Source organism: Diaporthe citri (assembly GCF_014595645.1).
Source record: "Diaporthe citri strain NFHF-8-4 chromosome Unknown scaffold_7, whole genome shotgun sequence".
Lineage (NCBI taxonomy): Eukaryota > Fungi > Ascomycota > Sordariomycetes > Diaporthales > Diaporthaceae > Diaporthe > Diaporthe citri.
This window is the reverse complement of record NW_025064852.1, coordinates 1,269,682-1,297,410: the sequence shown is the minus strand read 5'-3', so window position 1 is coordinate 1,297,410 and position 27,729 is coordinate 1,269,682. Positions and strand designations below refer to the sequence as shown.

The window sequence follows — 27,729 nt, the reverse complement described above, 5'->3', positions numbered from 1 at the left end:
AAGCCTGTAAAAAGGTCAAGACGGTACAAATGCCAAGAAACACGCCAGGAGTATATTGCATCCCATCAAGAAAGCGCTAGAGGAAGCTCTTTCCGCAACCATAGTCCGAGGAGTCAGCAACAAAGCGCTGTTTGAGCTATAACCAGAAAGACAAGAAAATTTTATGAGCGGACGCCAGTACCGAAAAATCCGGTAATTCCGTTTCCAATGCATGAGTGCAGACGATTATTACTACTACTACATGTCCGGGATTGGGCCGAGATCCTCGTCGCTGTTGGAACCGTCCAGACACTCCGGCCGCGCAAACGAGCTGGTGCCGACGCCGTACAGGCTGTGTTCGGACGAGCCCTGGCCTGCCGGGCAGGTGGCGGAGTGCCGGCCACCAGGCGTGCCGCCCGGCGACGGCGCGGAGCAGCCGCAGGCCGAGCAGCCCTGGCCGCAGGGCCCCGCGTCGTCGCCCGCTGCGCGGTAGCAGCAGTGGTGGCTGTGAAGAAGAAGCGCCGCGTCGTGCTGCTCCTGCTGCGTGTACTGCGTGTTCTGCGTCTCCTGGGTCTCTAGCGTCAGGTCGCCGGAGTCGCGGCTCCGGGACGACGGGCCGCTCGAGTGGTGGGCGCTCCCTCCCGCCGCCGAGCACGGGCTGCCGCTTTGGGGCGGCATGGCCCCATATGTGAAGGCCGTGGGGGCGCCTTGTGGGTCTGCGTACTGCGTGGGATCTTGAGACGAAGGGTGCATTGTCGAGGCGGACGTTTGTGAGCCGTTGACGCCGAGGTGGCTGGCATAGACCGGGAAGGTGGGATACGGAATCTGGCTGGTGTAGAGGCCAAGGTCAATCCCGAGCGACAGGTCATCGTCGAAACCATTCTCCCACTGGGCTTGTGTGGCCCCGTCAGGCGGGTCGCAGACCACCGTGGGTTGGACCTGCTGGGCCTGAGATGCGCCATGGCGTGTGGGGAGCTCGTTGTCCACCATGGCCAGGAAGCTTTTGTCCCGGTCGACCCTTACCTTGGAGGGCTTGTGAGACTCGCTATTGAAGAAGTACTCGAAGCTTTCAGCCATGTACCGGAAGCCATGGGCCGTTATTACCGTCTCACCACCTATGGTCTCTTTGCGGATGAATTCACGGACCGAATCTCCCTTGTAACAGTGATTCTGTACTTCGTCAAGCTCATATGGCGGTTCATGTTCTATATGTCGTCAGCAATCTTAAGCACTATTGAGAGATGTGGTCCTCTACGTACCAGGACCTGGAATGTGTTCAGGAGGGTCCCTGGGGAACAACAGCTTCCACAAAGATTCCCACAGGCGGACATTGTCATCCTTTGTTCTTACTTTCAGTGCACGGTCAATTTCCTCGGTTATGCCCTCCTCAGGATCCTCATCTCCGGTAGGATCACGAACTGGGCAAATGTTGCGCCGAGTCAAGTGATAGTTAAGGGCCGCTTGATCCGGGAATTGTTCCTTGCAGCGGACACAGGAGCTCGAGCTGTTCGCCTTCTGGTGGAAAGTTTTGATGTGCCGTCTTCTTGATGTGAGCTGTTTAGAAATCAACGGATGTCCACGTGGAATAACTTACTTGAGCAATGCAAAGTCCGCGAAAGGTTTCAAGGCGCAGCTTTCGTGATCGCGGACGTTGAAGCGGATTGGGTTCCTCTTCCTGAATGGGCAGCTGAAATTTCCGCCTCTTTTGCCCGTTTTCTGCTTCTTGACCTTCTGAGGGTTGTGGGCCTGGACTTCTCCCGGATCATCATCAAAGTCGTCTTGATCTCCGTAACTGCCGTTGCGGTTATGGCCAGATGCTTCATTACTCTTCCTCTTCTTCATGCCACTGCTGCCGCCGTTTCCGGACTGGCCACGGGCGTCCATGCCTTGTTCACCTGCATCGCCTGGGCCCTCATTGTTTTGCGTGGGCGGATTGCGAATAGGGAGGCACAGGACTTGACTTTCGCTGGGTGACCTTGGGTGGTTCAGGACTCGTTCCAGAAGATTGTGGACGTAGAGTTTCACGGGGACGCCACGGTCTTCAACATTGCCGACACAGGAGGACTCTAATATGATGTTGGTGATGCCTTCCACCAATTCGTCGTATGCAGAATCGTCATCTTCCGTGTTCGCCGGGCTAAAATCTTCAGGCGGGCACCCCGTGTTGTCATCAGAGTCTGACCATGATGATTCACTAATCCTCAGGGTGTCAGTATCGTTAATTAGGCTGACTGAACTTTCCGAACATACCGATTTCTTTCGCCACATGGCTTGTTTGGAGGACTCGGGCTCGGAGAACGAGACTCCTTGATCTCTTCCGCCTGTGTCCGGAGCTCTTTTCTGCTTATGTTTCCAGGTGCCACAGCAGCCTCCGAGGTGACGATGGTGCTGGCGGCAGAAAACGTTGCACTTTCTGTACTATGCTGTTGCTCTTCATCCGACTGATAATGCTGCACAATCAAATTTCTTGGCCGTTCACTTGCTTTGAGTCTCTGGAATATTGAGACGTTCCGGGCTAGCTTTTTGCGGCGCTGTAACAAGAATTCCGCCGATGAATTGGGAGCCAACTCACAATACAGACCATCGTGCTTGGAATCCAGTGGGCGAGCCATCCAATGATCCGATTTGATCAACCTCCTCTTTCCAGATACATCTTCCTGTGATTGCAAGCTGTGAGGGTCAGCCTCACCGGGAGGGATTTCTTGCCCGAACACGTTATGACCCATGTCTGTGGCTGACGCTGTCACCTGGCTTTGAAGAGGACCAAACAAGCTTGATGACTGTGGTATTGTTGAATCGTCGTTCTCATCACATATGAATGAGTCAGTGTCTTCTTCCGGAATTGCTGGGTCCCTTGGCCTTTCTATGGGAAATGTACGGTTCCGTGGTGGTGGCACTTGGTTGGGGTCAGGCAGAGTTCCCTCGTCCTGCGGATCTGGCCACGTGAGGTACCTGCTGATACGACCAAAAGGAGATTGGGTCTTTGGGAAAGGGACACCGCTCGCATATGGGAAGACAGGACGCTGCTCGAGTAGTGGTTTGGGGAGCGTGAACATGCGAAAGCTCGCTTCCTTTGGCAACGGTCTGCGGTCGACGGGATAAGACCCCAAGGCCGGCAGGGTTAATGACCTGGACACAGATACCGTATCATCTGAAGATGAACTGCTCTGGCTCCAGAATGTGATATCAGAGTCTTGGGTTTGTGTAGTGCTGGAAGAGTTGAGTGTGCTGGATCGTGAGAGATAGCCAGTGCTTGATGCGGCGGGTGTGTTGGGTTGAGAACCTAGTGAGGGATCCATGTTCTTTTCAAGGGCTACAGGTGGAGGCGACATGGCTCTTTCGCCTTCATAAAAATAGTCAGGAGGCTGAACGGTGTCATGAGTCTGAGCCTGGAATCCCCGAGTATTATCCTTATGAGATGACGCGGGCCTTGACGCCCACCCTTCCTCCTTTTCTGGGGACTGAGACCGTCCCGTGGCCTTTTTGTCCATATTCTGGTCGTGGCCGGGATTCAGACCTGTAGACAAGGCAGGCTAGGCTCAAACAACCAAGTGGACTTACGACGACACGCCCGTATAAGCCCCGGTAAAAACAGAGTTGATGCCTCGCGTGATAACTGCAATGGATTGTCGTAAATGCTGAGAAGATCTAAGGATGAAGAACCCGAAACCTTCTTAATGCCTATGGGCTTAGCCCTACAACACATGGGCACCCCCCACGTACAGAGCCTCATTCCATGCGAACCTGGGCTCACCGACGCATGGCGTAATCCTGCGCTGTCCGGGGCTCAAACTTGGGGGCGGAGGACCATTTTTACACTTGCTCAGCTGCTTGGCTTGCATAAGTCCCACCACCTTCGGTCAGCACCAGGCCGAAATGGTGTTACTGGACCCTACTGCAACCGCCCCACCACACTTGGGCACACAGCCAGGTTGCCTCGGCTGACCGCCAGGCACCATGCATGGCGTTTCAGACAGACTTGAATGAATTCAACGGTGAATTAGCCTTTTGATCGGGATGGTAATCCCTCCCCAGCCTCGTCAGCACACGATACGAGTGCCTTGGGAGCTCCCCGGCCTCAGGAGACCCCGACCATGGACCAAATATATAAGACGCGGGCATCTCCTCAAGCGTCCCAGCCAATTTCCGGTCTATTCTCACTGACGGCGAGTTAAGCATCGACTCAATCATATAAGATCGTGGGCTTCCTCTGTGAATGTTGCTGGAAGCTGGTGCGCAAACTCGAGGGATCGCAATCACAAATCGCGCAGGCCCACGCAGACCGCCTGGCTCAATTGTCTTTTCCATAGAAATAATTGGAGATCTTCTCCAATTGCAGATTAGGTACATGAACATCGCTGAAACCGGTTAAGTGATATGTAAAGGATGCACACCTGCATCCCTAGCCCCCTTCCTGATTGGCCTACAGTAACCTGAATCAGAGCTGTTTGAAGTCATGCCATACTCAAGGAGCATCAACATAGTATCAAATCATGAACTCTTATATTCTCTTGCGACGTTAAACATGGCGATGGCTTCAAAGAGTGACAGTCGCCATATAAATATGGCCAAAATAATGCTGAACCTTGAGCTGGAGGGAGCAGCTGGCTTCCAACAGCAACATCATTTGCACGCATACTCCACAAGTTACCAGCAGAAGCTAAACTCGCAAAACTGTCCATCATCAATCATAAAGTCTTCCCAAACCGACCATCACAATGGGTCACCAATCCAAACACAACGGATCGAACAACTCCTACAGTTCTTCTTCACACAAGTATGTCTGACCTATCACTACCCTACGGTAACGCCATGGCAGAAGATTGACAGGTTACAGGAAATCACAAGGAGGCGGCATGCTTGGCCCCTTCATTTATGACACGAGATCTGTCCCGGAAATGCAGTACCAGTGCGCTCCAGTGTCGACTGACCAGCGACGCCAAGAGATGAGGTACCGTCTTGATACCTTCGACCAACAATTCAACGCGCAGGCTGGTCAGGCCATGTACCAACAGTCGTATTCTGGTACTCCAAGATGATTTTGCAGGGGGGGTTTGAGTGTTAATTTCACAACGGTCAGGAATGCTGAGACGGTTGTTGAGCGACCGACGGCAAGGTGATTTCGGTGTTGGAGTTATTCAATCACTACGGAAGGAGGAACAGATAAAGATACCCTAAACAATGACAACACATACGCACAAGACTGATCGCATAGTAATCTGTGAAGCTCACTCAAATGGACGTGTCCGTTAGTACCTTTTCTTACCGTCACTTCCAATAGTGTCGTTTATAGTACTTGTAGTAAATCATTGAATCCATCTCACATAGGTGCTGACTTGCTTGCAGCAAGCCAGCGCAGGAGTTCTCGAGATTCGGCTGTGCCCTGAAACTGCACTGAAAATTTGAACTGCGTATGTGCGACTCCGTATGTACCTTTGTCTGCACTGTCTTCTGCATCTTTGAAAAGTTTAGTATTGAGTGGCTGTCTTCAATCACACCAGGTGTACATAAGTCCTCGGAGCTGCTCCGGCTTCTCGGACTACTACTGTGCGATTCTCAATCGCGCAGTAAACGCAATTGATCAAATTCTCCTCCGCAAAATTCGAGAGTATCAGACATATGGACCAGTCTCACAATGCAACATTGAAATGGAAACAAATGTCTTGCAAGTTACACGTAGTAGGCAAACCTCTGCATTTCGGTGCTCGTTCTGTCGGCCAATTTGGGAGCGTCAAGGGACCGCCTGGAATGCCGAGTTTGTGCCAGGTGTGTGGGCCTTCTCGGAGGTTGTGTTAGCCAGGCCAATGGCGAAAGCTTAGCATTTCCGTCCAGGGGTGCTTACTCACTGCATTGCCAGATGGACTGGTTACACGGCCAAACTGCCCAACCCCGAGCCAATTCCGTGCCTCACAGAAATCAACGCTTGGTTGCCCAACATATGTCTGTGAGTCCATGCATGGCGTCCACCTCCAAAGGCTCGATCTTACTCACCGACATGATAGTCCGATCTAGCTCCAGTCGCGAACAAGCCTGAGACGCGAGGCCGGTGATGCCGGTATCGTAGCACGGCATGCACCGGTGGACACGCTTTGGCTGAATCGTCTGGCTACGTGCCCTGACCATCGCAAGTAATCTGCATGCACGCCTGCAGGAGGGCCAAGTAGCAAAAATGACGCCGTACTAGGCTGGAAAGATTGGTCTGCCTAAGGTGTCTGCAAAACACCACATCGTGATACGCAACATGGCGCATCCATCTGAGAATATAAGAAGGGCCTCCGTCTTCCATCATGCCCGATCCTAATGGCAGTCACTCGGAGTCCTCAGCTTCTCAAGATCATACTCGAACACCATTGCAACACTCAGTACTCAGCTTCCTATTTGCCTAACAGATCGCTCAACTAGACCAGTGCCCAACATGCCTACGATCACTGAAGCGCCCAAGAACTTCGACTTCATAGTCGTTGGAGGTACGTGATAGCAGGCAAATATCATTTGGGTGGTAATTAATCGTCAGCCACAGGTGGTACCGCTGGCTGCGTCGTGGCCGGTCGACTTGCAGAGAATGCCAATGTCAACGTACTCATCATCGAGGCGGGCATAGGCAATCCGGAGGACATCGATGCTATCACAACTCCTGCCCGAGCCTTCGAGCTTCGCGGAAGCAAGTATGACTGGCAGTACAAGACGACCATGGTAGACCGGCCGGAATACACCAGAATCGAGAAGCCCAACACTCGCGGCAAGGTCCTGGGAGGCAGCAGCTGTCTCAACTACTACACCTGGATCCCTGGTAGCGCTGCAACCTTTGATGACTGGAGCGAGTTTGGGGGCGATGAGTGGACTTGGGACAACGTCAAGGAGTACCTCTACAAGGTAAGGGTTGGATTGATCTTTCATGAAGAAGCCATCTGCTGAAAGTTACCTAGCCTGCGAAATACCACGATGAACGTGAAATCTACAGCCCCAAACTCCAGTACATCGGCCAGAACGGACCTCTTCCAGTTTCGCACTCGGACCTGATCCCTGAGCTGAAGCCCTTCCGCGACGCCTTGGAAACCGCATGGGTCAGCAAGGGCCAAGAACTGACCGACGATGTTCACGGCGGCACCATGAGGGGGTTGTGGAAGTGCACCAACTCCATTTACAATGGAAAGCGTTCTTCGAGCTGGATGTATCTGAAGGGCAAGGGAAACGTAGCTGTTCTGTCGAGGACGAACTCCAGAAAGATCGTCATCGAAGACGGCAAGGCGAAGGGCATCGAAGTTACGGGCCCCGACGGCGAGACCTACTCCTTCTATGCCAACTGCGAGGTCATCGTCTCTTCAGGAGTCTTCGAAACTCCCAAGCTTTTGATGCTCTCCGGAATCGGCCCGAAGAAGACCCTCAAAGACTTCGGAATCGACCAAGTCGTGGCCTCGGAGAACGTGGGCCAAAACCTGCTCGACCATCCGATCATACCCCACGTGTTCAGGCTCAAAGACGGCTACGGCCTGGACGGCCACCTCCTCCGCCCCGGCGCGGCGCACGACGCCGCAGTCTCCGCGTACAACAACTCGAACAGGGGCCCGTACACCAGCGGTCTCCTCGAGCTCGTCGGGCTCCCGCGCATCGACTCGTGGCTGGAGCAGGACGCCGAGTACGCCGCGTACAAGCAGGCCAACGGCGGCGTGGACCCGTTCGGCCCGGGCGGGCAGCCGCACTTCGAGATCGACTTCGTGCCCATGTTCTCGGACGCCTTCCAGTGGCACATCCCCTGCCCGCCCGAGGGCGACTGGCTCACCGTCATCGTGGACCTGCTGCGCCCGCTGTCGAGGAGCGGCGTCGTCACGCTCCGGTCCGCGGACCCGCTCGAGGACCCGAGCATCAACCTCAACTTCCTCGAGGACAAGCTGGACATCATCGCCCTGCGCCAGGGCCTGCGCTTCGTGGACGACATAGTGATGAACGGCGAGGGCATGAGGGACATCATCGGCGAGGACTACCCCTTCCCGATCCCCCGGAACTCGGACGAGGCCCTGAACACCATGATCAAGGAGCGCTTCCAGACTGGCTTCCACCCGTGCGGCACGTGCCGGCTGGGCAAGGACATCGGCCAGGGGGTGGTGGGCAGCAAGCTCAAGGTCTTTGGTGTCGACAAGCTCCGTGTCATCGATGCTTCGGTGATCCCTGTCATCCCGGACTGTCGTATTCAGAATTCGGTGTACATGATAGGAGAAAAGGTATTTATGCCTCGTGCGATCGTTTGTGTACAAGCCGCTGACATGTGTTGATATAGGGAGCCGATATGATCAAGGCTGCTTACCCAGATCTATACTACGCTTGATCCGGGATGCTTTCTCAGGAAATCGCTACCTAAAGTGGTTTGGATGGAGGACTGGGGCCAAATTGCTGTGAGGGATGATCTGGGAAAGGATATCCATAGGAAAATAACACGTGCAGTCATAACTCGTTCTTTTTCTGATATCAATAAACCTCGATGCCGCACAACAGTCCCGAGCACCAAACTTCGCAGGGGAAATTCCGCTGCTTCTCAAAGAGTTGACAATAAGGTTCCGCCTGGTGAACTAAGCAGTTTGTCGGAAAGCTTACCAGAAACTGCTCTTGGCAGAGTCATATGATACTGCGAGTTGGAGAATTTGCTAGAGATGTTTTAAGCTGGCTGACCCCTCCTCTAATGCCTGGGTGCAGGCCATCACAGCGTGGGAGTAGTGCTGGCCTACCTGGGTCATGATTACTAAAGCTTTACTGACTGCATCAAGGATGTCATAGAGGGGGTTCATGCAAAGAGTGACCCCTCCAGCTGGTAAAAGGGAGAGGCTCCAAGCCAAAGCTTATGCAGGCCTTCACCCTTATTGGACCTACGGCCTCCTATTGATGCAGACTTTCGCGATCGACATTACACTTTGATCATGAAAAGTCTGGGATAAGTTGCAGTGGTGAATGATTGGTTTCCAGCCAGGGCCAGGGCTTAATTTGCCCATTTCGTTAATGTCCACAGGCGGCCCTGGACATCCAGTTGTCTGGCACTGCTTATCTCCCATGCAGGGTTCCGAAGACAGCTGCGGGATGGTGCATGGTTAGCCAGGCGCCACCTAGACACACCTGGTCCTCATACGCATTTTCATTCAGGTGCAACGCAAGCACATATCAAGGCCATCATCGTCATTTCTTCTCCTTCTAGAGACAGCTCCCACGAGCACCTTACCCTCGTTCAATATGCTGCTGTTGTCTGTTGTTCTCCTTGTGGTGGCCCTTGCTGCTTCCTGCGACGCGCATGCCCACGCGCCCGCTCATGTTGGTGGGATCGCGACCAATAACCTGCCGCTTCTCTCACATCGTGATCTGTTCACGCGAAATGACACCAACTCCAGCAGGGTACCTGGTATATACAAGCTGTCTGACCTGTATGACTACACCAACTTCTTCGACAAGTTTTCTTTCGTCGAGGTGAGCACGCGCAGGACCAAGACATTTTTAACTGTGCTAACTTGAGCTCAGAGTCGCACGGGCACAGACCAGTACACCGATGTCGACCCGACCCATGGCTTTGTCCTCTACCAGAACCGGTCTGAAGCCGAGCGAATCGGTCTTGTGCAGATGGTGGGTGACGTGGCGGCCATCATGGTTGATTACAAGACGGTGATCGAGGACCCGCTGGGCTACGGTCGGAAAAGTGTCAGGATCGAGAGCACCGCGACCTACAACCACGGCCTGGTCATTGCCGACTTCTCGCAACTGCCAAAGGCCCAGTGCGGGACATGGCCAGCCTAGTAAGCCGCAGTGCCCCGAGGGCTCCAGCACCGGACGTCGAAACTGACAGCCTCGACATAGTTGGATGTACGGACCGAACTGGCCAGAGAGCGGAGAAGGTAAGTGTTTTGCGCCCTTGCCTGTCCGATCATCAAGTGAGTAAACGTGAAACTGACCACCGAGCCACCCAGTCGACATCTACGAGCAGTGGAACGCCTACAAGTTCAACCGGCAGACCCTGCACACGGACCACAACGCGACGACGGGCAACTGCACCTTCGACATGGGCAGCGCCCTCGGCTTCCACAGCTTCGACATGGCCAACTACAAGCGGACCGAGAGCTGCGACGTCTACGCGAGCGGCACCAACGACGGCTGCTCCAGCTCGGACTACGAGGGCCCCTACGGCTCCCCAGGCGGTGGCGTCTACGCCATGGAGTGGACGTCCGACTACATTCGCATGTGGACGTGGCACCCGGGCCAGGTGCCGCTTGATGTCCTGCAGGGGGCGCCTGATCCCGAGGGCTGGGGCCTCCCGGGCCTGTCCGTGGGCGGCTCGTTCTGTGACATTGACCGGGCCTTTAAGAACCAGTCTATCGTGTTTAACATTGATCTCTGTGGCGACACGGCTGGGTCTGGAAGCGAGTGGACGGAGTCATGTGCTGAGGAGACGGGATACAATATCTGTGCGAGATATGTGGCGGCCAACCCCGGAGATTTCCAGGAGTCGTGGTTCGGTGTGAGAACGATCAAAGTCTACACTCTTCAGTGATTTGGTAGGGACAATCTTGATACGCTGAGTGCTGGGTAGCAAGTGAGGAGCCTGATGTGGCTCCGTCTTGCTCCTTTCTGTTAGCATACCCAGGTGAACCACTGGTCCGGGCTTGGATTACACAAAAAGAACTCCAGAATTACTACACAGTCTGAGCAGCTTGTAGTCTGCAGATCTGGACTACAATCAAATCAATGATAGATTTTCGATGAAGAAACCCCATAATTCCTTCTGGACGCGTCTGTCAGGGGTCAGCTGCTGGAACCCTCACTGCCACGTCCAGAAATACTGGCTTATTGGTCTGCAACTATGGTTCTTGATTCTGATAATTTCAGTCACTTCATTCCGCAATCTGGGGCGGAACTTATGGTGTTTAATTGTAGAGGGGATATCAACGCTACATCCTATTCTGCTGCAATGATCAACCATCAGGATATTAGCTAACAACTCTGCGTGCATTGCTCAGCCAGTTTGTGCTAGACCGCAGTCTTTATTGTAATTGTAATTGTACAGGGAGGATGTGAAATATCAAGCATTTATCCCGATTGGATTGATATTAAATCGCAATATCATCAGCTCTAACAGTCATTCGGCTAGCAACTCCATCTCGACCCCGGTGCCCGACACGGAGAATGTCCACTTCTTGTTATCTCTTCGGTCAAATATAACAGGAAAGTCTTTGACCGGAACTGGTGCTGCAGTCCCTGTGAATGATGTCTTGTGTTTCCCCAGTGACTCCCAGGTCCCATGGACAGGTGTTATGTCGAACCTCAGAACAAGCATGGCAGCGAGACTTAGCATTTCCGTGCTAGAAAAGTGTCGGCCAGGGCATAAATGATATCCACCGCCAAATCCACGGAACCCAATCCGCTTACTACCTTTGCCGGCGAAGTCATGTGACTTGTGGACGAAGCGGGTATGGTTGAATCGGTCCGCATTGAGGCCCCAGGTGTCTTTGTCCACGTGGACAGCACTGGCTGGCATCAGTACCGTGCTCCCTTTCTTGAAAAGGTATCCCTCCACTGTACAATCTTCTGTGACCATACGAGCTGATACAGTTACTGAATGGTACCTGATTGTCTCCTGAAGTGTGGACTGTAAAATCGGGCATGAAGTCTTGATCGAATCAACATCAACAAGACAAACTCCGTTCTGCTCATGTATGAGAGAATATAGCTCATTCCTACAATCCTCCAGGACCACAGGATCCGACAAAAGCCGATACAAGAACCAGAAAGCTGTCGGTACAGTATTCTCGATGCTGGCAAAAGCGCCGGTAAGTTCCAACCTTGCTAGGTCGGAAAGGTCCCGGATTTGATGCGTCTCCACAATGTATCTGTACCGATCTCGAAGCAGGTTTGATCCTTGTTCGTGATATCCGGCTTGGAAGAATTTTACAAAAGCCTGGACGACGTACTCCCGGGCCTGAACCGATTTTGAGGTGAGGAAGGAAGGGAGCGCCTTCGGACCAAGGTTAGGGATTCCAGGCTTGTAAAGGCTGTCAGGAAATATGAGATCAGCTTTGAGACCACTGTGATCCGTACAAGAATGACTGAAGGTTTATGGGGACCGGAGAGGCTCACCTCCAAGCATTCTCAACTCTATAGTCCCGGAACGGGTTGTGGTCGCCATAGATGGCATCTGTCGTCGCGATGACGATTTGAGAACGAACCCATGCATAAAAAGACACAGGTTGCGATTGTCCCTCTGCTAATGAATCCATGCCGTTGGTAAATGCGGAAATGGCCAGCCTGTTCATGGAATCGAGGGACAGGCCAGGTGCCAGAGTTGAGAATGTGGCCTTTTTCATGCCAAGACAAAACCCGTCCTCAGTTACAACGTCGCGCAAAATGGCTTCGTTCGCGTCGGCGCTAGTACCTGATATCCAACTGATGGCATGTCCCATGATAGGCGCCCAGCTGATGATCCGATATTGCTTTTGGACCGCCGTGATAAGTGGAACACTGTTCACAACGTACAGGCGTGATCCGGGGATGCGCAAAGTGTATATTGCGTGACGGTGCTTTCTCCTGAATCGAAACATCTATGAGCAATTTCACACAAGGATCTCAGGCACGGAATTATCCTCAAATGAATTGTGGGGAATGAATCTGGTCACATACTTCATCTCAGGATAAAATCTCGTCCCAAGCCTCACCATCTGGAAGATGGGTCCGAAGAAGGGTATGGAACTCTCAGCCAATGGTGGTTCTCCTGGACACTGGGTGTAAATAAGGAAAGCTCGAAGGACTACGTAAGCCAGTGAGGCGAACAGCAGCAGTAGTACAAGAGCCATCTTGAGACCTTTCTAGTTCGCGAGGGATTGTAGGTCTGGTAATTCAGGGCTTTCAAAGCAACAAAAGGATAAATTGCTATCACCAAGGTTGAGATTGACGTTGGATGTTAGAAAGTTATGCGTATTGGGTATTTTTTCTTCTTCAAAGGAATCTATTGACTATATAAGCCTCTTACCAGACACTCGGACTTCTACTTGAGTACGATGACAGGTTATTTGAGAAAAGATTCGCGAGGCAACCAAGGTAATAATGGGGTCCAGAAGCTCATGAGGCAGGGCTTCTATTTTCGAGAAAGGATCCGTGAGGCTTCCCAGGTAACAACAGGTCTATAATTGATCAGGCGGTTTTCCTGGGAAGAAAGCTGACCGAGGAATGCATGAGTGAATGTAACCTTACCTAACTACCCTAGGTATTCCGATAATACATCCAGCCTTGGCCCACACAGGAACCAACTCTGAGTCATCTCGAAATCTTGAGTCCTGCGTCGAATTTGTATGTCTCAAGCCATATTTATAGCGTTGACGTGGGTGGGGCGTGCTACCATCCATTCGCCATACTATAGTCAGGTACGTAGCCTTGCGAAGACAGACGCCTCATAAGAGCGGGCGCACTGTATCATTAGAACAGAAATAACACATTGCATAACAGAAAGGAAATATCTTGGCTACCTTGCGTCCAGGTCTGCTGCCCTGTTTCATAGTGGCCAATGTTGAAGATGGTGGCGTTGATTGGCGAAGTTTCCTGTTCCATTGCTTTCATTGATAGTCTCAGCTGGGCCACGCACTCTTTTCAGCCGAGAAATATCTAGGTATACCTTTTCATGAGCGGTTGCCTCGATGACGATTTAGGAGCAGGGTGGAAGGCGGCCGTAAACGCTGCATTCCATACGACGAAGCTGACGTGATAAGCTCTGAGTTTGGAACTAGAGGAAACCTGGGCTATAGCTGCACTGCCACGGCGACCGATCGCCCGTCACCTAGCTTGTGTCTTTCTTCAGAGGGATCGTACCAGGTTCAGGCTTTTCCTTGGAGGGGGGCGGGGGGCGGAAACACAGATTCCAGTAAGAGCATGGGTGAAGTGCTAAGATTTCGTGTTCGGAAAGAAGCAAGCTGCCCAGCCAGCCAACAATACTATTTTGTGAGACACGGTTGAAGCAGCTGCCTGCTGTCAACGCTGCGGGTGGTCTGACACAAAAATAAGCGCGGGCTCTCGCCGCCATAGAAAGGCCAGATCTTCAGCTTTGCCCCCACCTTACACGAAACTTGAAGATGTATTAAATCAACCTAGCCGGCAGCGTACACACGTTTGTACCAGTACCTTTCAAGTTTGTTAGAGAATTCAAGGCACTATTGGATGCAGTCAGCATAAGTATATCGTGATCGATCAAGTGGCTGCAGGCGTTCGTCTTGGCAACCGAGAGCCTCAGCGATGCCGCCGCATCCTCAGGAGCCTGACAACTTCAGGCGTTCTACCGTAGGTCCTTTTGCTCGAGTCGCCACCGGTCTGTCCGCCCTCCGACTGATGAACCGCAATATGCAGAGCCTGGCCTCTCGTTTCGCATCCGTTTTTCTGGTTGTAGGCGACCTGGAGAACCTGACACTTTCTCAGATGGTCGAGAAAAGTGGGCAAAATCTCCACTCGACTGTCCGTTTTCGCGCAGCCTTAAGTGTGGAAGACGGATATTCGTACAGAGAAGAATACGGCTGTTACACAGATACCTGCTAGCCGTAATATTTACTTAACATTCCATTTCCTAGCAGGGAACTACATGTGTGGTATTTGGCATTTTCTAGCTCAACTGCAGGATATCGAACTCTCAAGGTCTCGCTGTGGGAGTTCATTGCGACGATCAGTTCTAATTGGGAAACGAAAGTAATTCGACGATGTAAATAAACACTGTGGTCTCAGTATCTCTCAAAGGCTTCATTTGACAAGAAGCAATGGATCACAAGGCCAGAGAGTTCCGAAATCTATTGCGATTTCCTTCCCTCCCATGTCGCCTTAACCATATCAGCACATCTTTCAGCAACCACCATAACTGGTGCCATGGTGTGACAGCTGGTTACCTTGGGGAAGACGCTCGCGTCTGCGATTCTCAAATTGCTAAAACCGTGGACACGCAGCCTTTGATCAACGACGCCTGACACTTCATCGTTGGACATCGGGCACGTGCCTGAGAAATGCAAACTTGTGTGGCTTACCCTTCTCATGTAATCGTCAATTTCGTCGTCGGTCAAAGTTTTCCACGTCTTTTCCACGTGTTTTGTATTTTCCGAAGTGGCTTCCTTTTCGCGGTCGAGGGTGATCTGAGGTTTATGCGTTGCGCTTGAGATTGATGCTGCGGCGGGCAACGGGACCGGAAAGTAGTCGGTTGGGGCTGTTTTCTCCCACTCTTCGAGGATGGTAGGATCCTGACCTGGAGCAAAGACAAGTTTCGCAGGATATGGATAGCCGGATTGATGGAACTCGCTAGCTAATCGCATGGTGAATCGAACAGCAAGTCTAGCAGATGTGATATCATGTTCATTTGTGAACATGGGATAGGTGACTCGAGGTTGGGCAAATGCATTCGTACTAGCCAGTTCCACGTGCCCTGATCCCTGCGGTTGGACTAACGTAGGGTAGAGGGACATGTGTGAACGCCCGTTGACAGGTCTCTCCATTGAGTTCATGGGCATGAGCATGACCTCGATGTCTGGCACATTTCGAGATAGTGAAGCGTTGAGGTTGTCGTGACCATATTCATCATAATTCTTGACCTGCATGGTATCTTCATCGATGGCGCCCGTACGTACGTAAATCGTGGTAGGGATGGAACTAAGGCTTAGAAGCCCTTTTCCAAAGAGGAGCCAAAGAAATATATGCCAAATACCCATAATTGAATCCAGGAAGTGGAATGTCTCTTGCTTAGGGACTTCAAGCATGATGGGAACACTGTAGTGGTCTGACAGCGTAGCGCCCACCGCAGGAAGCTCTTTTGCAAGGGGAATGGAGAACTTCTGGCTTGATGCTGCCGGTCCAATGCCACTCAACAGGAGTAGTTGAGGTGTACAGACTGCGCCAGAACATACTATGACCTCGCGTCGTGCTCTGACGAAGAATTCTCGAGCCGGATCCTTCGAGGATCGAATGTAAACACCTTTGACAAGACGCGTTCGAGTGTCAGCTTCCAAACGTGATGCAGTGGCTCCTGTACATATCGTAAGGCGGTCACGCCGCTCGGAAGTCACTGCTTCGCTGAGATATGCAGTAAGCGCTGAGATGCGGCTTCCGCTCTTGTCGATAGCTGTATCGAAGATGAAAGACCCCATAGCCGGTGCATGAGGGTCATTGATATCTTCCTCTAGGCGAAGGCCCAGCTTTTGGATAGCTTGGTTGAGGCTGAACCACAATTCAGAACTCGTGAAACTTGGTCATTATCGGCGGGTGTAGCTTACTATTTGATCCACAGAAACGGGTATGAAAATTGCCGAATCTCGATTGGTCCTGATGAAACCATGTTTCGTCAGAAAATAATCCATTCACTTCACTGAAGGGTAGGCTATTACCTTGGTGGCCCCTTGAACTGGACGTGGGATGGGCAACGGCATTTTCGATCTTGCGGAAATACGGCTCCATCTTCTCATAGCTCCAATCGTAGAGGCCCATCTCGGCCCAGGCGGCATAGTCTCCTGGAAAGCCACGAGTCCACAACTGCGAGATTAACAGCCATTTAGCTCAAGTTATTCTAGAATTTGAGGGATGTCGAGTGTTGTTCCCGCTCCTGCGACCCTCGCCTGGCTTCTGGAATGGACAGAGCGGTTTTAATGTGCCAATATTCGGGTTCAGCACAGGTGAACCTTCACTGGAAAGTTTCATGAACACATACCATTGCATTCATGCGTGTAGCGCCTCCGATTCCTTCTACCGCCCACAGGCGGTTTCTTCTTCTGTTGGCACCAGAAATTGGCTCAGACCAACGGTCACTCTGAACCTGCAACGTATCACCGAGAAACATGTTCTGACTGAGGAGTGGCATGCGTGACACAACATTGTCCTTGGCATAGCCTTTCTCTATCACGAGGACAGAAACATCATAATCCTCAGACAAGCGCGACGCAAGCACGCAGCCGGCAGTTCCACCTAGATGAGTTGAGCTTGAGTTTCTCAATACGTGAATAAGGCTTAAGAGGTGGTGGCAAGAGGGGCACCTACCTCCAACAATAACATAGTCATATGTCTTGCCGTCGACCTGAGAAGGCGAGCATTCTGGATAGGATGAGAATGGCCACATCATGAGAGGTGAACGCAAACTAGGGCTTCAGTCTGGTCAACGTTCGAAAAAGGAATATGCCGAAAACGGTTTATCACTTAGAGTGGACGTCGGAAAGAAGCGGAGCGAGCAGATGAAAAGAAAGTGAATGATGGCAGTGACTGGCTGAGAAAACCCAATACAAGCGAAGGATGCGGCAGGCTCCGATGTGGCAGGTGCGACTTGGGTTCAGCTGTCTCAGGCAGAGTCGTACACAAAGGAAGCGAAGGTAGATGTGGTTGGTCAATGATCTGTGGCGCCATGCTGTGCAATGTCTCAAGCCGCCGTTCATCAGACCGGTCAGCTTACAGCAAATTCACAATATGCAGGTGGAGGTGAGCACAGCCCTGGGAAATTGATAAACGCCCCCATTTCTGTCACTGGTCACCTCTTCAGAATGTCACGCTGATCCTTCCGGCCTGCAGCGTGGTCAGGCTCACAAATGCGGGCTCGCAACATTCACGGCTACCTAGGCACAAATTTTATGTCTCACTCGGCCAATGTCGCTCTACATACAAAAGTTTTGGGTGTTCGGAAGCACGGTGACTGATCAAAAGATTGGCTCGGGTATCACTACAGATTTTATTTGCACAAGTAATCGGCTAGGCAGGGGTTCAATGCATCAACGTTGGGTTACGCCTCCTACTGTTGGCTTCACTGCCTCGGGCGCTTTCGGTGTAACGACTTGGCATGCGAATAATCACATTTCAAATGACCGCAGAAGAATGATGATTGGAATGACAATTCGTCAGACATCGTAGATGCCATGCGTTTACCTGGCAGGAATCCACATGTTCTCTAATCCAACCTATAGTAATACAACCTTATCATTCTAAAGGTGGCTCTGATAGGTGTTGGATAGAAATGAGCCCGATTGAACACCGGACAAGAACAACAAATTGTCACAAAGGCCTTACAACATGCCTGGGTTTCTCTGTCTTTCATTTGTCTACGACGTTGTTCTCAAAAGCGTATCGTCAAGTCCGGATTTACTTGCTTCCGGAGTTGTAGTCGTCAAGTAGCAAGTTGACCAAGGAGTGTTCTCACATTTCACGGTCTTACCAACCGTGTTGGCGCAAATGTGCTTGACAATTCACGCCCTCCCGGGGAGAAGATGAGGCGCTTGCAATTCTATGTCCCGGCCGAAGAGAGGCACTTGGATGGATGTACAGCTACTTCGGGTAAATAGAGAACATCAGGCCCTTGAGTGTGTGAGTGTTGGATCCAAGGTTGGGGACAGCCGCAAGGTGCTTTGAAATGGGATTGAAATGGGGTTGCACGAGCACAGGAGTTCCATCCAGATCCGGGGCAAGTCCTCGTCGCAGTGGGGTCAATTGCCCAAGGCTGCAGCTGGCCGAGGGAGTATCTACTGCCAAGTCCAAGTGTCTTGGTTTCAGCTGGTTCTTGAGGCAAACGCCATTGACCGGTCACCGGTTCAACTACAAAAAGTGAGGCTCTTGAGTTTTGTGCACCTAGAACGCAATCTATAATCGGGCGATGATGTAACTCTGAATCCCACATGTGCGTCACGTTACTTTGAACTGCATGTCAGATGGTTAGTTTTCCCATGCAGGTCTAGCACGCCACCATGGCAAAGGCTGTTCCACAGGTCTAAGGCTCGGGCGAGCCTCGTGAGAGAAGGGCACAACTTATTTATAGTTATGATGGATCGTGTGTCTTATGATTCTGCCACGCCTATGGAAAAAGCAATCTGCCGATCAGCAAGATGTGCATGATTGAGCGCCAGGTAGGACTTTGCATTCGCTTCCATTTCCCTAAACGATCATCCATCCATCCATCCATCCATCCATCCATCCAGCACATCTGGCCTAATTTGTGAGGGTGATCCTCAACCTTGCCGTTTGTGACATCAAAGGAGTTGAATCAAAATGGGCTCTGGCGCTGTACAACATAAGCCATGCCCGTCATCAGTCACTTCAGTCGAATCATTGGATTGGTATGCGTCCACTGTGTCAGCCCATTGCTTCCAGGTCACTGCAGTGCTTGACGAATACCGGTCCAGACCGAAGAAAAGATTCGGTGGTGTGTTGGGCATCCTTCAGACCCCAAAACCTTTGGCAGCAATTCGATAGATTTGTTTAGCTAACAATCCAAGTGGCTTTGGCCCCCACCTCTGCAGTCGGACTCCTGCACTCTGTAGATGGAGCTCGACCACAAATAATGTGGCTTGCTAGTTGGGTTTCAAATCTCTTCCACGACTTCTGAAGTCCCTACCACTCATCTTCATATTCCACGAAGCAGAGCACCGCAATACTTAAGCGGGCTCTTCCTCTTGGTCGATCAAAGTCACGGAAGTCCTGTCGCCGTTTCATTAGCGGGATTGGTTTTAATCACAGCCATCATGTCAGTTCCCAGACAATCCGGCTTGGATGCATTTTCGGGCCTCGACTTGTGTGCAGTTCCACTCGCCAGTCATCCTGATGGACTCCCCCCAAACTTCGAGAACCCGCCGTCCTTGAAATCAGCCCTCATTGCCATGATAGCAATGATGACTCCGTTTGCAATCGTGATCACCTCTGGGCGACTCTATGCCAATAGAACAGCTCTCAAGCTGGCAGACTGTGAGTGCGGTAACAAAATGGCACGGTACGTCTAAGTTATGGCTTGTTGACTAGCGAGTAGATTTCATGATCGTCGGTCTGGTCCTCAATATCTCAATTGCAGGCATTGTCCTCTCTTGTGAGCTGCCCATGTCGTCATGCCAATGCACGCAATACTGACCTACTTGCAGTATCAAAGTACTATCGCCACCCGTGGGACACCCCTATTTGCTGGATGGACGTGAGGTACCTCAAAGTGAGAATGTCCGATTATTCAGCACATAGAACAGCACATCTAACGACAATTCGGGTTTAGCTGGTCCTCACTGAGGTTCTGCTGGTTGGGCCTGCCCTCTTCTTCCCCAAAGCAGCTATGTTTCTTTTTTACCTCCAAATCTTTTCTGTCAATAAAACTATCAGGATCGGCTCCAAAGTCGGCCTAGTAATTGCGTTCCTGGCATACTTTCCCCCAAGTCTTGCTCTCTGCTATTTCGACGCTCCACACGTCGGACAGACTTGGGAGGAATTGATATTGTCGGACCTTCCAACGAAAGGGATTCCCGGTGGAATTGCCATTGGCGCTGCGTCTGTTGTCGTAGACATCTATGTTTTCGTCCTACCCCTGCCAACTCTTTTTTCTCTCAACATGGCCCTGTCAAAACGAATCCAGCTTCTAGCATTGTTTGCAACAGCCTTCATGTAAGCCACTCTCTTTCTACTGCAGTATTGTGACACTGCTTCGGGGCCGAGTGCTAACTGAGTTCAGGGGCATTGTAGCCAGTGTCATTTGCCTGGTATTTCGAGTAAAACTGCTTGGAATGCGGGACAGCGGCTGGCAGTCAGGCCGGATTGCCATCACAATGTCAGCATATCCTGAACTATCCACGTCATCCCACTATACAAATTCCTAGAAGCTGACTGTCGTTCGTTGAAAACCAGAATCGTTGAAAATAACGTTGCCATCATAGTCGGATCAATGCCTGCCTTTGCTAATTTTCTCCGAGTTCACGTGTCCGAAACTTCTTTCTACAAGTCGATCCGATCCAGACTCACCGGCAGCAGTAGAGGAAGCAAAAGCCGCATTTACGACTCCAACCAGGAGAATTGGAGGCAGAAGCCGGCGCTGGAAACTTTTGGCTCCCCTCAAAAGCGGCAGCCACAGTGGCACGAGCTCTCAGACTCAGCAATTCTCAACTCTCATATTACGGTGCCAGAGGGGACCCTGAGCTCACTGCACACAAATAATGACGGCATCACTTGTACGGTCGGATTTTCAAGGGAAGAGTGTATCCGAAAATCTTCCGAAAGGCTAGTGTGACAAGATCGCACTCATAATCCAAATGCTGTGGTGGATGTGTATGATACGAATCAGGTAGACTTGTGCTCATTAAAAAGTTTAGCCTTATAACTACTTCTCGGTAATAGAAGTGGTACCCCGTTGTTGACAATATGAAATTGACACATTGCGTCACGGTCGCACCTACATTGTTTTGCAATAGTCAAGACGCTGACACGCTTGGACATATGAATCTGATCACACATGATGCCACTTTAATTGAACATTTGAGGGGGGATTGTTCGCTTCAATGCTTTGCCATGCATTCTCAGGTCCGAAGTGACAGGTTATACATAGATCAAGACAAGCAGGCAGTCCACGCTGCATTCTTGCTACGAGTATTGAACGCATGCATCTTAGTATTACATCAAGGCTTTCAAAACTCATGTGCAAAACCCGAATTATAATATCCAAAGTGCTTCTGGTACGAGTGGAGTCCGTCCGATCAGCCACTGAATTACCCTGTCCGGACATATCATTCGGAAGGGTTTCATTTGGCAGCGACGAGCTACCGCGAGGCGTTAAGACTGTCGTGCTAGGATGAGGTCACGAAATGCCGGCCTCAAAATGAGGGGAAAACAGAGACTCGTTCGGCTTCTGGGTGGTCAAAGAATGCTTACACCTGGTGAAGGTGGTATAGCTTAGATAAGAAGGCTGTGAGAAGTTTAGCAGAGGCTCCGTGAATAAGGCAGAAGGCCATGTGTGTGTTACCTGAGATGGCCGATCGGGATGATAAAGAACTGCACTTGAGGCAGTGGGCCAACTGAGTGGCAGACCTTCGATGACGTTGATATTCCTGCCTCATTATTTTACATTGCGCCTCGACAGCAGGCAGCTTTGAGGCTGGTAAGTGGGACAGTGGATGTTAGCGTGCACATAGTCCAACGTTGGCGTCAAGACATTAACCCAACACAACATGATACACAGCATTTTAAAAATATCGGTCACATGAGCAGCATCTAATGCGTGGCTGTTCGACCCGGATACGACATCGGGGCTGTTTGTCGGCCGCCAACTGCTGGGTTACTGGCCAGACAGGGGCTAGAAAGTGGCCTGGTACTTAGCCACGATCTCATGGCCGAATACAAAGCCAGGGAAGAATTCTAGACGCCACTCTGGAACACTCAAGGCCCATTCAACGAGCCTTTGATGCCCCAACACGGCGGAGCAAAGTACGCTTAGTGTCCCGGCCCATTGGGTCGAGCAGTTGCACAGCCACACTGTGTATTCCAGTCCTCTAGACCGCCCTTCATCCTTCGCGTACTTTACTGATGATGCCTAGTAACGGGGGCACATTAAGTGGCCTGGCGAAGTAACCGGATCATCTCCGAGAGGCTGCATTGTGCAACGTATGGGGCTATTATCATTAGTACGACGAACAGGTAGAAACTTTAGGCCTTCTCGCCTAGTGATGCGGCTCACTTCATAGACGGGCTCCAGCCAACAAAGACTATGAATTTGGGTCAGAGATATCATCGTGTATACCAGCAGCCACTGAGTACCACCAACGCGGACTGCTCATGCAGCCATTTATACTCCACAGTCACCATTTTGCATGGTGTTCAAAATTCTGGAAAGAGACTGCCTGCCTGATTCTTCGCTTCTTTCCTTCCTTCGCTGAATGCACCTTTTTTCCACCACGATTTAGTGCATGCACATAATTCTATGCGCGCAACATGTCTGAAGCCATCCAAACGCACGAGACACCAGCCCCAAGGTACACCGAAAACGACGAGAACGGCTTCGCCGCCCGCCTCGAATCATTCCAGAAGACCCACCCGGACTACCCAATCATCCCAGTCACAAAATACCCCAGCACCCCAGAGCTATTCAAAAACCGCCTTCCCAGCCTCTCAAGCACGACAGAGTCATGGCAGTCCGCCGGGAGCGACGCGCACGGCCTCCAAGCCGACATAGTCACCGCCCTCTTCGCAAGCATCTCCGCCGCGGACACAGCCGCAGCCGCCCACCTCATAACCCAAGGCCTAATCTCCCCGGACTGCCCCAAAGCAACCGGCGAGACCGCACTGCTGGCATCCGTCCGCGCCCGCAGCGCCGCGACGGCGCGCGCCCTGCTGCTCCTCGGCGCGGACCCGGACCTCGCCGGCAGGGCCGGGGGGCCGGACCACGGCGCCGAGCGCACCCCGCTCATGCTCGCCGCCGCGACGGGCCAGCTGGCCGTCGTGCGGATGCTGGTCGGGGAGTTCGGCGCGGACGACGCCGCCGTCGGGCCAAGAGGGGAGACGGCGCTGCGGCTCGCCGCTGAGGCGGGCCACCGCGATGTCGTGCGGTACCTCCCCGCGCGGCGTGGGGGTGCCTGGAGGCGGCTGAAACACAGCAAGGAGGTCGTTGCGCTGCGGCGGGCAGCAGTCAGCGCGAGGAAGGCGGTGCGGTTCTTCGGGTGGGACCTGCCGCGGCTGCTACTGGTTGATATCCCGTGGGAGGTTGGGAAGTGGGTTTGGAGGCGCAGGCACTGTGTTGGGCCGTGGGTGGTGCGTGTGGTGAGGGGGACCCCTCGGGGGTTGATAGATCTGGCCAAGGCCATTTGGATGGGTCTGAAGCGGCTTCCTCGCCTCTTGTGGAGGGTGGTCTTGTGGATCTCTGAAGTGGTGTCCCGAGCTTGGGAGATCATGCGGAAGGGGCTTGTGGACGGCGCGAAGAACCTGGGCCGCGCCGTTGTTTTTGCGGCCCGGAGACTGGTCTCGGTTCTGCATAGTTCCTTCGCTGCTATTATCACACGTCTGAAAGGTATCAAGCTGAAGGATGTCGGGCATGACTTGTTGGTTGCGATGGAGGCACTCTTTGTTAAGCTTCCCCGAGCGGTGTGGGCTTTCGTGTCTCAGTCAGTGGTGATGGCTGGGAGGGCTTTCAAGACGTTCTTCAGCAATTCCTGGATACGCACGCTGCTTAAGGTGCTCTGCATTGTTCCACAGATACTCTGGTTGATGCTGGAAAGCATGTGGGCATCTTTTGGGCGCGGGCTGGACGAGCTGATCACCTTGGCCAACCCTAAGAGAATTCCATCTGGGGGAAGTAGATCTTGAACAGTTCGTATTATAATGAGTAGTATTCACTTTGGACTTTTTGACACATACATGGTCTTTTACACGCTCCTCATCGTGACGTTCAAGCCCGTGTCCGCTGCGTCTCCACCATGCTCAAGCAGAGCAAAAGTGTACTCGCCTTTCTCCAGCTCCCACTCATCCCACCGGTTGATGATGGTCAGATAACGATCAACATCCAGGTCCATGTTCACGGTCGTCCCCTCTCCTACGCCAAGATACACCCTCTGGAATGCCACGAGCTGTTTAACCGGCTGCACAATGCTTGAGGTTCGCCCGAGGAGGTATACCTGCGCAACATAGCTACCGTCGACGGTGCCATTGTTCCTGACGCTGACTGAGAAGCTGATGGTGTCTCCAGATGTGAACGTGTTTTGACTCGATGCCCCCACGGCCCTCGAAGCCGCTGGACCACTGCTCGCTTCGAACCCCGAAATCTGGAAATCCGTATACGACAGACCATACCCAAATGGATAAGCGGGTTGGGAGTCCAGGTCGAGGTATTTGATCTTCCGCCCGAGGCTCTTGTAATTGTAATTAATCGGCACCTGGCCCACATGCTTCGGCACGCTCACCGGCAGCCTCCCGCCCGGGTTGACTCCCCCAAACAGCACGTCAGCGATGGCCTGCCCGCCGCTCTGGCCGGGGAACCAGGCGCTCAAGACCGCGGCGCTCTGGTTGTAGTAGTCTGGGATCGCAAATGGTCTTCCACCTTGTAGGACGAGAACGACTGGCTTGCCTAGGGCGTAGATGGCCTTCGCCAGCGCGTCCTGGCTCGGGGCGAGTCCTAGGGTGGCTCGGTCGCCGCTTTCGCCGTCGCTGTTCCATGCCGCGCCCACGGCGAGAATGATCACGTCTGCGGAGTCGGCGACTGAGACGGCCTGCGAGATGGCATCGTTGGCAGGATTGCTGCTGACCAGGTTCCAGAAAAGCAGGAGCTGCGAGTTGAGGGAGACGAAGTTTTCGATCTTTTTGTAGAGATTGAAGGCTTGGAACTCGATTCGGATGTCATGTGTTTCCCCTTTCCTGAATGTGAAAGCAGCCGCGCCTTCGGGAGGCAGGGTGCTGTTTGCTTGGGTGTAAGTGAATTGTTGGATGTTGCCCAGTATGTTACCCTCAGTGGTCAGTGGGAAGCCTCTTGACGTGGTGAGCTCGCCATCAACGTAGAGCTTGTACGTGCTGTTCGCACCGACGGCAACACCGATCCATCCGTCCACATCAACGTCGACTGGTGATGTCAGAGTGCCCTCCCAGATGGCACTGAAATTGTTGGATGGCAGACCCGGGGGAGGGTAGAGTCCCCAGTCAAGCGCAGGATTCTCCAACTTGGTGACCAAGGGCTCGCTGAAGTTGGTGTCTGCACAGTATGTCGCTTGCAAGCCACCAACTGTGCCGTTGGGGGCTGAAAGAAGGTATGGCGGGATAACATGTTGTGCGTTATACTCCCAAGTGTTTGAACCCCAGCTAGAGACCAGATTGAAAGGGGCATCCGGGTCTTGGCTGTACGATAGTATGGCCTGACGAACTGTTTTGGCGCCGTCGGCCGGATACTCTCCCCATTGACCAGAATAGTCGCCATAATTCAGGATGTCAGCGAAAGGACCAACGAGGGCAATATTTTTGATGCTCTGCTCGCTTGGTTTTAATGGTAGTGTCGAATTTCGATTTTCTAGCAGAACGATGCTTTTCTGGGCAGCCTCCAGCGTCGAGTTCTTGTTGCTGTTCACTATTTGAGCAGGGTCAGTGGCCGGTGAGACGAAAGGATCGTCAAAGAGGCCGAGGTCCCACTTGACTCCCAGCACAGACTGCACTCGCGACCGGACGGTTGAAAGTTCCAGCGAGCCGTTGGCGACAAGATCTTTTGTTGCGTTCAGCAGAAGCTCCAGCGGCCAGTCGTAGAACTGGACCATCCCGCCTGCGTTGTACCATTGTCTGATGGCATCAGCTGGTGAGTCGGCAACCGCGTGCTGGGTATAAATGTCGTTCATTCCTGTGTCATCGGCTATGACAAAGCCATTGAATCCCATCTCGTTGAGCGCGTCGTACAGCTTGGGGTTGACATGAGCAGGTATATCGTCAAACTCGTTGTACGCCATCATCACACCTCGAACACCCCCAAGCTGGACCGCGGCCTTGAAGGGGGTCAGAAGGTCCTGGAAGACCTGGCGATTGCCATGTCCCATGAACGGACCCGCGTTGTGACCAGCCTGAGGGGACCCATGCGCCGCGAAGTGTTTCATGACGGGCACCACGGCGTCGGGGTCGGACCAGGAGCTGTTCTTTGACAGCCCGGACGAGTATGCGACGCCCATGTGCGATGTCAGGATTTTGTCCTCGCCCCACGCTTCTTGCATCCGTCCCCATCGCGGATCCAGCCCGAGGTCGAGCACGGGAGAAAAGCAGGCGTGGATGCCGATCGATCTTGCTTCGGTGCCGATCGCGCGCCCTACACGGTGAACTAGGCCTGTGTCCCAGGTTGCGGAGAGCCCCAGGCTTTGGGGAAACAATGACTGCTTGAACGAGCCAACTCCATGGAGGCATTCGCCAAAGTGCATCAGGGGCACCTTGAGGCGAGCCTTCTGGAGGTTGAGCTGCTGAACTCCGTTGTAGTATGACGTGTTCAGGGGATACCTTTCAGAGGGTCAGTGTACCTCTCACCCTGTTATTAGTACGGAAGTATGAGATTTCATACCAGTCGTGGATAATACCGACTGCTGAGTCGGGGCTGAATCTCATTGTATAGTCTGGCTTACACGGTCAGCCGCAAAGCTGTTTGGAGTGCCTGGAAGCTCAAACATGAGTAGCAGACGCACCGTAGAGCTCATTATCCGAGTTGACACCGACTATATCCCCGCCAAACGTCAAATGCAGCTGCAAGACTGCATTCCGTAAGCCAAAGAGCCTCACTCCGGCGACGATATGTCGACTTCGGGTTCGTCACGTCTCACCGAGGTCCTCAATGGTCATATTCGAGACGAGAGCGCTGATGAAAGCCTCCTTTCCCAGGCTCGTGCCGTGGGCGCCACTGCCTTCGATCCATTCTGTCGCCGGGTATGGGTAGGCGATGATCTGCTGCTGGTCCCGGGCCAGGGAGGCTGGGGGAAAATACGCAGCGAGTAGTAGGAACTGGGCGGCGCGTAAAGAGCCCATGGCAACGACTGGACACGTCACGGCTGCTGCGTGACTTCGAGTACAGTATCGTGGTGTGCCGGTCTGCCTACATGCTCCAAGTCGTGTCTACCCGACGCCTGGTTTTGTTATTGACGGTCCGGTCGTCGTGAAGTCGACCGGGGAGCGCGCAACGTTACAGCCACAACCATAGGATCTCGTGTGATTAGCGCAACGCCGGTTATTTGCCGACGGGTCTTCTTAGGATACATCGTAAGTGGAGGAGATGTGAACTATCGCCGGAGATTAATGTGCACTCATGGCGTGTCCACGGTGCGGGGAGATCCTGATTTGGCAGTGCCAGGATGAATTGAAGATGTTCGCTTGAGGGAAAAGGGTTAGGGCTGGTCGCAAAACAGCAGGTGGGGGAAGCGCAGCGGAAGGGGGGTAGCTGCAGCTGGGTCGTGCGGCCCCGGTCGAGCACCTCATCGCGGGAGAGCCGGATGTTTGGACGGCCGACGGCAGCTCAGTTTCAAGCGCCGCGAAGCGCACAGCTCTGCTCAAGGTTTGACC

The 27,729-nt window shown here is 52.7% G+C and overlaps 9 protein-coding genes across 9 annotated transcripts; 5 read left to right on the top strand and 4 right to left on the bottom strand.

Moving 5' to 3' along the window:
- Positions 1 to 237: 237 nt before the first annotated feature.
- INS49_013592 (uncharacterized protein) lies at positions 238 to 2,563 on the bottom strand (the record flags this gene model as incomplete). Its single annotated transcript, XM_043174289.1, has 5 exons — positions 238 to 1,184; positions 1,239 to 1,519; positions 1,574 to 2,173; positions 2,230 to 2,300; positions 2,552 to 2,563. 5 exons carry the CDS (start codon positions 2,561 to 2,563, stop codon positions 238 to 240), a joined length of 1,911 nt encoding a protein of 636 aa, XP_043021234.1.
- A 2,134-nt stretch (positions 2,564 to 4,697) lies between these two features.
- INS49_013591 (uncharacterized protein) lies at positions 4,698 to 5,018 on the top strand (the record flags this gene model as incomplete). Its single annotated transcript, XM_043174288.1, has 2 exons — positions 4,698 to 4,756; positions 4,817 to 5,018. 2 exons carry the CDS (start codon positions 4,698 to 4,700, stop codon positions 5,016 to 5,018), a joined length of 261 nt encoding a protein of 86 aa, XP_043021233.1.
- Positions 5,019 to 6,394: 1,376 nt separating this feature from the next.
- INS49_013590 (uncharacterized protein) lies at positions 6,395 to 8,302 on the top strand (the record flags this gene model as incomplete). The annotated part of the gene is made up of 4 exons (XM_043174287.1): positions 6,395 to 6,446; positions 6,500 to 6,852; positions 6,906 to 8,198; positions 8,255 to 8,302. The coding sequence occupies 4 exons, from the start codon at positions 6,395 to 6,397 to the stop codon at positions 8,300 to 8,302; spliced, it is 1,746 nt and encodes a 581-aa protein (XP_043021232.1).
- Positions 8,303 to 9,195: 893 nt separating this feature from the next.
- INS49_013589 (uncharacterized protein) lies at positions 9,196 to 10,501 on the top strand (the record flags this gene model as incomplete). Its single annotated transcript, XM_043174286.1, has 4 exons — positions 9,196 to 9,426; positions 9,478 to 9,749; positions 9,811 to 9,848; positions 9,921 to 10,501. The coding sequence occupies 4 exons, from the start codon at positions 9,196 to 9,198 to the stop codon at positions 10,499 to 10,501; spliced, it is 1,122 nt and encodes a 373-aa protein (XP_043021231.1).
- Positions 10,502 to 11,086: 585 nt separating this feature from the next.
- Positions 11,087 to 12,407, bottom strand: INS49_013588 (uncharacterized protein; the record flags this gene model as incomplete). Its single annotated transcript, XM_043174285.1, has 3 exons — positions 11,087 to 11,474; positions 11,727 to 11,999; positions 12,085 to 12,407. The coding sequence occupies 3 exons, from the start codon at positions 12,405 to 12,407 to the stop codon at positions 11,087 to 11,089; spliced, it is 984 nt and encodes a 327-aa protein (XP_043021230.1).
- Positions 12,408 to 14,768: 2,361 nt separating this feature from the next.
- Positions 14,769 to 17,071, bottom strand: INS49_013587 (uncharacterized protein; the record flags this gene model as incomplete). Its single annotated transcript, XM_043174284.1, has 5 exons — positions 14,769 to 16,179; positions 16,236 to 16,284; positions 16,347 to 16,491; positions 16,667 to 16,920; positions 16,993 to 17,071. 5 exons carry the CDS (start codon positions 17,069 to 17,071, stop codon positions 14,769 to 14,771), a joined length of 1,938 nt encoding a protein of 645 aa, XP_043021229.1.
- Positions 17,072 to 19,451: 2,380 nt separating this feature from the next.
- On the top strand, positions 19,452 to 20,353 carry INS49_013586 (uncharacterized protein; the record flags this gene model as incomplete). The annotated part of the gene is made up of 4 exons (XM_043174283.1): positions 19,452 to 19,671; positions 19,733 to 19,789; positions 19,842 to 19,906; positions 19,967 to 20,353. 4 exons carry the CDS (start codon positions 19,452 to 19,454, stop codon positions 20,351 to 20,353), a joined length of 729 nt encoding a protein of 242 aa, XP_043021228.1.
- A 2,309-nt stretch (positions 20,354 to 22,662) lies between these two features.
- Positions 22,663 to 24,030, top strand: INS49_013585 (uncharacterized protein; the record flags this gene model as incomplete). The annotated part of the gene is made up of 1 exon (XM_043174282.1): positions 22,663 to 24,030. The coding sequence occupies one exon, from the start codon at positions 22,663 to 22,665 to the stop codon at positions 24,028 to 24,030; it is 1,368 nt and encodes a 455-aa protein (XP_043021227.1).
- A 59-nt stretch (positions 24,031 to 24,089) lies between these two features.
- On the bottom strand, positions 24,090 to 27,198 carry INS49_013584 (uncharacterized protein; the record flags this gene model as incomplete). The annotated part of the gene is made up of 2 exons (XM_043174281.1): positions 24,090 to 26,647; positions 26,997 to 27,198. 2 exons carry the CDS (start codon positions 27,196 to 27,198, stop codon positions 24,090 to 24,092), a joined length of 2,760 nt encoding a protein of 919 aa, XP_043021226.1.
- Between the last annotated feature and the right edge of the window lie 531 nt (positions 27,199 to 27,729).